The sequence below is a fragment of the Varanus komodoensis genome, unplaced genomic scaffold (assembly GCF_004798865.1).
Source record: "Varanus komodoensis strain SLA01 unplaced genomic scaffold, ASM479886v1 scaffold14_1, whole genome shotgun sequence".
In the NCBI taxonomy this organism is placed as follows: domain Eukaryota; kingdom Metazoa; phylum Chordata; class Lepidosauria; order Squamata; family Varanidae; genus Varanus; species Varanus komodoensis.
The window spans coordinates 6,617,953-6,627,583 of record NW_025335438.1 but is presented as its reverse complement, the minus strand read 5'-3'; the positions used below and the strand labels follow the sequence as shown (position 1 = coordinate 6,627,583).

The 9,631-nt window shown below is 40.3% G+C and overlaps 1 protein-coding gene across 1 annotated transcript; it reads right to left on the bottom strand.

Moving 5' to 3' along the window:
• Positions 1-80: 80 nt before the first annotated feature.
• Positions 81-9,544, bottom strand: ZFAND1 (zinc finger AN1-type containing 1). Its single transcript, XM_044423898.1, has 9 exons — positions 9,205-9,544; positions 7,989-8,203; positions 6,626-6,668; positions 6,370-6,409; positions 4,962-5,089; positions 4,779-4,870; positions 3,770-3,891; positions 2,465-2,620; positions 81-2,378 (listed from the first exon to the last, which is right to left on the bottom strand). The coding sequence occupies exons 2-9, from the start codon at positions 8,041-8,043 to the stop codon at positions 2,208-2,210; spliced, it is 807 nt and encodes a 268-aa protein (XP_044279833.1). The 5' UTR covers positions 8,044-8,203; positions 9,205-9,544; the 3' UTR covers positions 81-2,207.
• Positions 9,545-9,631: the final 87 nt, after the last annotated feature.

The following is a 9,631-nucleotide window of genomic DNA, read 5'->3' as shown; positions in this document are numbered from 1 at the left end:
AATTAGAATGACATTCAAAAGAGCAATTCTGAAAAAAGGTGAATGGTTTCAGAACACACTAATATAAGACAACCACAAGATCATATACATGAAGTGCTTTATTTGTATTTTGTTTAGACATCCATTTTCCTCAAGCAGATCTATGGAAGGCATGTGGATGACACTATCTTCCTCCGGTCCCTTAGATTATTTCCTTTATGATTACTAGAATGTAGGGATGTGAAAGCTTAGGGAAAAAAACTAAAAAAATCAGTTATTGAAAAAAACTCATTTCATCCTAAATGTTCACAAAACATTGTGGGAAGGGAAGGGATCTTCTTCACCAGCGGGGGAGGGGTTGTTCCCATTTAACTAGGAGGGTAGGTTTCACATCTCTGCCTGCATGTAGGAATGAGCCGGCACAGTTTAAGCATGACAGGTAGAACTTGAACTCAGCAGCTGTCTACTCAAATTCAATTGTTTTCTGTGGTGGTAAATACATAGTGCTGACCACACACATGGGCTGGGTTTTGTACATCACAGGCAAGCAACAGTTTGTGGTTTTTGACCTTGATATACCAGAGATACAATCAGGTTCATCACCAGAGTAATCTCCTTCCCTCCATCACCTTCCCTCTGTCCTCCAGGTGATATCCCAGGAGGGAGATATGAATTCTTCTCTTCGACAGGCATGACCATGGCTGGCAAGCTGTCTCTTGCACAACTAGGGCTCATACCCTGAAAAGCAATAGAGAAGATGGATGGAGGGCATAGCTGGACAGGGCAGGTGGGTGCCTGATCTACGCTCAGGCAAGAGGGAATGAAATCAGTTGAGCAGTGCTGCAGAAAGGTGCAGGACTGCTCAACTAATCCCCCCTCTGCCCCTCACACATGCCAGGTAGATGGAGAAAATCAGCTGGGCTGTGGTATCCAGTTGATTCTCCTGCCTTCCCTTTCTTATGTGGTGGGTGGGAGGAGTAAGAATCAACTGGACAACAGTGAATGGTTGGAGATTTGTCACCCAGCTGATTGCCCACCCATCCACCCTTTCTTGCTCTTGCCTGTGGGACAGGCTTGCCCAGAGCTCACCTTGGCGCTTTTCTAGCAGGCAGCAGCAATGAGAGGGAGGTGGCACTTTCCCTCCTTTCTTGCTCCAATTTGCCAGAGGAGGTCTCCAATTGGGTGCCCAAGAAGCCCCTTGCAAGCAGGAGTGAAAATAGGGATTGGCAGGGAAATCAGCTGAGTGGTGCAGCCTCCAACCGGGCTCTTGGTCTGTAATGTGCAACTATGGAATATTTGTTCACAGGTAGCAGCGCATGTCTGCACTTGGAACATTTAAGAGAGAGAGAATGCAAGAGAGTAGACAGGATGCCTGGCACGTAAGAGCTGCAGGCCAAAAATTGCAGATTACATTTTGAGAACTAATTTCTCAGTGGATGCCATGGATCTCTTTGTTCTACTTGTCAACCAGTGTTAAATGATAGGCTACTAAATTCAGAAGAGCCAGACCTTTACCAACCCCAAGCTGTTCTGCCTTCTTCTTGAGGGAAAGGTACCAGTTTGGAGGCACTCGGTAAATTAAAGCTTAGGAAAATGGGTCTGTTCTTCTGTGACCTGGTGATCTTCGTGGCCACTTTTGAGAGAGAGAGGGAGAATTCTCAATTGTAACAAAAACTGAACAGGAAAAGGAGGAACAACAAAACAAGAGCAGCAATGGAAATTAACATGACAAAAAAGCATATCCATTCACAATAACGTTGACATGGCAATAAAAGGGGAGAGACCTGGCATGATCCTTTCAAATATATACTTACTGTAAGGAGGGCATGTATCTAAACAGACAGAGCTGTCTACTGTAAGATAGCCACTCAAATGTGTGCCTGCCTGCTTTGTCGGCTGATTCCCCCACTGATCTCCATTCTCATTCCTGCTTGCCACAGTGGCGTCCCCAACCCAGTGCCCACCCAAGCACTTTTCCAGCAAGTGAGAGTGAGAAAGAAGGACAAGTGCTGCCTCTCCCTGCAGCTGCCAGCAAATTTTCAGGTATTTGCTGGGTTGGGGATGCCTCTCTGGCAAGCTGGAGTAAGAAATGGGAACCTTTCTAGCTGATTCTTCCCCTCCCACTCACACACAACAAAAAACCAAACCAAACCAGGTTTATACCTTACAGTTAAATATACAACTGACTGGATTCAGTCTTATAATTACATGTGCAGTGGTTTCCATAATTACTGTAGGTATGAATTTACATTTTCTAAAAAATGAACTTCATTATCAAGATATTCCAAGATCACATTTCCACCATTATATAGAGGGGATTCTTTACAGCTTATCCAAGAAGCTAAAATGTGGTCCAGAGGCAAGGCTTCTCCAGATACTGTGTGGCAAAGTCTCAATTTCTGAAAATTAGGGAAAAAAAAGGCTATGTATTTGATTCAGTTAAAAAAAATAATTACAATATAAACATTTGTTTCAATTGATTTACCATAGCTGTGCTTTTGTTGTTGTCATTTTTAAGGTCTGCCATGGAAGCTGCAAAATCTATCACTTTGCCAATGCTCCACTTACTGCAAAAGAACATGGGTTTGCTTTTTTCCTTGCTTCCTCTGGGTAAAAACACTTGGAAGTAGATTCTCTCTGTCTACAACAAAAAAAGCCATTTATGGTATTCAAATATCAGTTTCTAGTCACATATTTCTATTAGGGTTTCTACCCTTCAATGAGGCATAATATCAGTGCTAAATAAATCAAATGTAATCCTCTGAAAGGAACACTTCAGTATCTGGACCTGGTAAACCATGAAAAGTATCTTGTGTTTTGGCCGGATCAACCCACATTTCCCTATTATTTAAGGAGGTTCCAATTTTAGGCCTAAGTGTAATTCACAGTGAAAGTTATTTAAAATAGAGTTTCTAGCCCTCATTGTTGTAAATAACTTTGCATACAGTCCTTCAATCTCAAAATCAGGAGATTGTTGGAAAGTGATTCTGCTGTACTGTACTGTACTGTTGCAATGCTGCTTCTTTCATGTCTTGCAACTATTTAATTTTGAATTTTCATCCTTCTTCTGCCTTAATATGCAGACACTTTATCATTTCATGTAGCAAAAACCATTTTCTTCTAGTTTTAGTATCAAGTGCTTCTTTGAACTCAATACAAAGAAAAAGGATTTAAACTTGGAGTCAGTCCAACAAAAACCCCAGTAGTAATAAGCAATGGAGCTGACCCACTCAGAATATTTACATATTAGAAATATTATGCATTAGCTGTATTATGCATTAGCTAAGTCAGCAGTCAAGAAAAGCGTAACATGTTACTGAACACAGGTATATACCTTTCACTAAACCTTGGCTGAATGAAATTAAAGGTACAATCCGAAGCCTGTTTAAACAGGAAAAAAGTCCTACAACTCCCAGCAGTTCACAACCAGCCTTTACACATTAAGGGACCAGTAAGCCAAAGATCCTTTCTATCATCATTCCTACGTTCAAATGCAGGCATCTACAGACCATGACTTTGGGAATTACATAGCTAATGGAATGGACATCCCAAGAAAATTTTAGAACCCCACTTGTGGACCTTGGAGGACACAGTGGATGCCATCGTAAAGTACACAAGTGCCTCACAAGTACACTAGATTATGGCCTCTCCTACAGTTTCCACTACGTACCCAGCAAAATAATAACTCCATGGAACTCCATGGAAGTTCAGGCATTACCTTAAAAAACCCCCGGTAAATATAGAAAACAATTAGAAGTATGCTGTTTGAAGATGTATGAGCGTGACTTACCTGTGGCAAGGACTTATCCCCGCATGCATGCATTTTTAGTTTCATTAGAGTGACCTTAGCTGCTGTTTCACTGTTCTTGGCACCTCTGCATCTTTTAATCACTGTGGTGTCTTTCTTAGACTCTGAGATATACAAAATCATATACAAAATCATTTTTATCACAATCATCTGCCTCTTATTTTACTAAAATAAAGCATGCTCCAGTGTGCATATTAAGGTGCTTGCCATTATTATACATGTGCAACAGAGAATAGATAGTACCAGTGACTAAAATGGAAATGTTTAGAGCAAGGTATGGAAGAATTACCTTGTTTCAATTGGCCTGCCCAGGCAAAGATTTCAATACAATTAACAACCACTACTTCATTGTTCTGTAGAATTCTTCACGTGTTTTTGCATTTTCCTAGCAGCCCAAATGTAGTACTGTATCACTGGGAAAATACAGTCTGTCACAGAATAATTGCTTCTTGTACAGGTTTTCCATACATTAAGACTGAGAGGATTGGACTCAAGAGTACAGTTTTGGCATACAGAAATAACAGAATCCAAGTGCACACAAGTAGCCCAATATAGGATTAAAGATGAATGCAGAGAGATGGGACCTATAGATCCAATCTTGTTTTCAGGATACAATAGTATGTAGAGCTTACAACACATTCCTGTTTGCTCAGAAGCATTCAGTGAAGACTTACTCTCAGTAAATTGGTATAGAATTGCAAGCTTAATTTCCAAAATGCTGCCATTTGAATACCAGAGGATTTTAGAGTGGCACTCCTATATCCGCTTACTGGAAGTTAGCTTGACTGAACTCAGCAGGACCTCCTTCTGAGCAGGCATGGATAGGATTATGTTGGAAGTTCTTTAACAGGTCAGAGGTAGGGATTGTCAAGATAAATTTAATTAATGCTTTTTTATTTCTTTTATTGTTGTTGACTTGTGTTATATTCTAATGTCCAGTCCCAAACAGTTTACTACAGAAAACTATTTTTAAAAATGCTACAACACATACCTACAATATCTTTAATAAGCTGCTGGGTTGCAGCCATACGGGGTTTAGGAATTTCCAGTTTTTCACACTCATGGTCTAACTGATGTCGATGCCTGGAAATATTAGGTGAGGAACTGTTAACTAGGCACCCTACAAGCTAATCCAAAGGCACAGGAATAACGTTGGTTTCATTCTCCTGCTCACCTTAAGCAAAACTGCTTTTCACAGTAAGCGCATAACACAGGTACAAGTTCTCTTCCATCACAATCTTTATACATGCACAAGAAAGATTTGTGATGATCTGGTTTCACATCTACACTTTTTAGATTAGCCTAGAGTAATTTCAAAAGAAAATTCAGATAAATATACATTATGCAGAGACTAGTGTTACCTACAAATACACACTCAAACATCTATGCAATCTTTTACCATATGGCATACAGGTCTGACATTTGCTTACTGATCCATTCTACCCATTTGGTAAATGTTCTGAATTTAAAAAAGAAAAAATAGATAGAGATGTACTATTATCATAGTTTCAAGGAAACAGAGATTAGCTAACTAAAATATGCACAATAATTGACCTTAGCAAGGTGTAATGGAGTTAGATAAGTCAGTGATCTAAATAAATGTTCCTGCTGATGTGTACCAAAGCCACAATAAAATATACAGAGTCTGATTAATCAGTGAGCAAGAAAAGGGCTACCACACAAGCAGTACCACGTAAATTGCACAGGTCAGCTAAACAAACATTATCTAAATGACTTGTGGCAGAAATAGGAAATACATGGGTATGTTCACACATAACTCCAAACCACTGCCTAGTGCTACATCAACTCCATGCTGTGCTTAGGTGCTCCTTCACCTCATTAATTCGTTCTTGGTTACTTTCTAAATACGTTTAACCAACAAATACTGGTTTGTACTTCCCAATAAATCAGGAATGTAAATCAGGGTGACCACTGGTTTCCAAACTCAGTTTGCAATGCAAAACGAACCATAATTAACCAGGTCAGACTGAATGGCAAACTATGTTTTTTTTTTGAAAAAAATCTTTATTTAAGATATACAACATCTCAGAGTGTGTAAATCCTAGACTCAGTCATGCAGTGCCAATCAGTTGACTTTCTATTTTGATCCACACCACCAGAAATTGATACCACTCAAGCAGCATGAAATTTGGGGGAATATGGTCTGGTTCATACCTGCAAACTCACCAGGATTTAAATCCATGCAATTCTTGTTGCAAATAGGACTTCATGAGCAAAGCTCTATGGTAATACTCTACAAGACATTTCAAACTGCTACCGACTACCTTGATAGCATGTTTTTTTCAGCCACTGAATGAGAGGACGTATGCAGCATTCAGTCTGAACTTAATAGTCCACAGTGATCCACATGGTCCCATAAAATGATGGATTATTATGTGGACTTTAAAAAGCTCATTTGTGTGGGTAATTTGGCAAAAATGTACAGTAAACTGGATTGTCTTAACAAAAACTTGTGAACTGCTGCTTGCAGAATTATTCAGATGCACCTAAAAGAACTGAAACTATTAGCTAAAGTATTCATAGGTGTTCCAAACAACTTATTTCATAAATTATTACCTTACCTCTGAACAACTGTGAGCAGCCCGACTTCTGTGCTGAAGACTTAGTTACATAAAAATAAAGACAGCACATATCATTAGTGTGTGAAATAACAAAACCAGAATTATTGTGGAAAGCAATGTAATGAATTTGGTACAGTCCATCGTATATTGTACCAATGTAATATATTATTTTCAAGAAACAGGTATATTTTATTTCACACTTAGGTTTCTATTAAGAAAACTGATGGCATTACATAAGTAATAAGTAGTTTCTTACCAAAAGACTCCTGAACAGCCATCACAGACAAAAGGTAAAAAATCTAAAATGAAAGAGATAATATCTATAGTAAGACTGACAAAAATATTATCTATATTATTTATTTAAAAAAGTTATCAGTACCAAGGCTAAGTCTTACAATGTGAATTACGTAGCAGAGTGCTTGGGCGTGCGTGCAATGCTTTTGCCACCCTGATAAACAATGACAGGATTAAACAGCAACAACTCCAGCACACACAGCAGGACTACCAGGCTGGCTTGAGTGCCACATCTCTCTTTTTCAAAGTTGCTGCTGCTTTAACATAAAACTAAGAATAAAACAGAATACTAAATGTATTCTGTTGAGCTTTCATTTAATGACAGACTTTCTGCTGGTGCTGCAGTGGTTCAACTGCTGGGTTTCAATAACTTTTACTCATATTAGTGTCACTGTTTTAATTAATTTTATATCTAGATTAAGTGCTCCTTTCCACAGATGGCCAGCAACAACTATTTTAGATATTATATATTCATATCCCACCTTTTTGCCTACAACGTATCCAAGGTGGTTAACTTATTATCTGTTCCACTTTGTCCTCATAACAACACTACCGCTGTTCAGGTCAGTGCCTACTCCAAAATCACCCAGTAAGCTGTGTGGCAGAATGGAGCACCACAACCCAGATAGTGAATTTAAAGGATAAAGGTAATTATTATTAAAATCGCTAAAATGCAATTACAATGAAAAGTAGCGTTAAGCGAAAACATCGCTTCTCTCGATTAAAGTGCACCGCACTGAACATAAACTATCCTTTGAGCCCATTTCGTGGAAAAGCAGGATAAACATATTGGAAATATATAATCCTACTCTCCTAGCTGCAAATACAGTCATCTCATCAGGCAGACAAGAGCTTTTTTATTATTATTTAAACCAATTAGCTACTCGCTTGCATGCCCTTTTGCCTTCAGTGATAACAGCGTCCTTGACAAGCTACGCTGGTTAGCCGGCAACGAGGCTGGGGAAACACAGTCCACGCCCACTCCTAGGGAGAGCCGCGCCCTTCCGTTTGTTGATTGTCAAACATCTCCTCCTCGTAACACGCACCAGGAGGCGGCATTCGTAGTGGCAGAAAGTGCTACAGAAGACCTTTCTCTACACTTCCGGTTTCTTTCTGAATATTGAGGGGAATAAACAGAAAGCAAAAGGCAGGAGCCACTCTAATGCTCCATGCTCGACGGACAACCGCAAGAAGTTGTGAACAGTCGAAGCTTCTCCCCTCAACACCTTTTCCCAACCAGTAGTTCAAGCCTTTGCAATATATTTATTCTACACTCCCACACCGTCAGGTCTCATAGGCTGTGCCTTCTAAATGAGAGCTCTTACCAAGTTGTCGACAGTTCTTCACGTCGCAGTGCTTTCCGATCTCCAATTCCGCCATGTTCGTGTATAGCGCATGCGCACACTCCCATCATGATCCCTGAACTCCGAAAGCTTAGTTCCGCACCACCTCCTACGAAGAGGAGGAGTTCCAATGGCTGTCTGGGCTGCCATTGACGTCATATTGGAGGCGGAGCTTGAGCATTTAGGATTCCCGAACTCTGAAAAATTGAGTCAATTACTGTGTTAGAGCGTTACAACTTCTTATTCTCTCCTACTGGCATTCTTTTGTTTTGGCACATCACAATTGATACTCTCCCGTCGTCCCATGGTTTATTTTCTGTATTGTGCAAGCCAGTTTGAGACTTTTTTTGCGGTGGAAAGTGACAGACATTTAATTAATAAATAGAATGATCAGTATTTGCTTATACCAATGTACCACACATTTTAAATATGCTGATACAACGTAACGAATTTAAACTGCAATCTTAATCCTATCTATTCAGAGTAAATCCTATTGAATTTGGGAGACTTACTTTTCAGTATACAGGCTTTAAATTGTGCTGACAATTGTTTCAAGAAAAGTCTAAGGACTGTTCTCATAGGATTACGGATTAGCAAGACTTCTGTCGGTTTTGCTTTTAGTACTTAAAATAGACAGTTTCCTTGCGTTCTCTAATTCCCACTCGTGACAGACTCAGAGCAATTCAACCCACGGATTAAATGCACTCTTACTGTCCTACCGACAAGCCTGTGAGATTCAAAGTTATATGTCTGGACTAAGGTCCACTCGCTCAACGAAACTTAAATGCACTTGCTGTAATGGTAGCTGCTTAAAGGCTCAATTCTATGGATATTTAGACAGGAAAAAGCATTTTACAGCTCCCAATATGCCCCAGCTAGCATGGCTGATCAGGGAATACCGGGAGTTGTAGGATTTTTCTCTGTCTGAACATGCATAGTTCTGTGCTCTAATTTTCCAAGGATTTCTAATCTAATGTTGGTTAATTATATTAGTGTAATGAAACTAAAACAGACATTTAGTGACAACTTCAAATTCAAATTTACGAAGTAAACTGGAAACCTCGGATAATTAATTCAGATCTTTTCTAACTCAGTTGCAAGTAACCTTAGTTTCCCCTTTATTCTGTAAAATGCGAACAGAATATGGCTTTATGACCGACCATATAAACCAAGTATATAGTAAGCAAGGGACCATAACCTTCAGACGTTAGTCCTACTATCGTAGTGCTGCTCGGCTCTTGTAAGTTTTCGAAGCAACCATAACGAAGGTGTTGCTGAGCATGTGCAGACAGCAAGAACACTTTCCACCACGATGTGTGTATCCGAAGCCAACAGCTGGGACTGCTGAAAACTCGAGGCTTCGTTTCAGAGTCCGCCCACCTCCCGAGCCAGAGAGATCAGGTTTCTCACTCTGGAGCTCCTTTGCTGCTTTTCATGGGGCTGCCGATCCCGACACTTCCGCTTGCGCTTGCGTGGCAGCAGTGGATGTCACCTGCGTGTGTACAGGGGGACACATTCCGCAGGTCAAAGCACCTGTCGCAGGTGCCTGCCGGTCACGTGGCTCCGTCATCAGCCTAGGCGGAGGCAGCTACAGCAGCTTGGGTTTCCTCCTCTTCCTCTCTCCT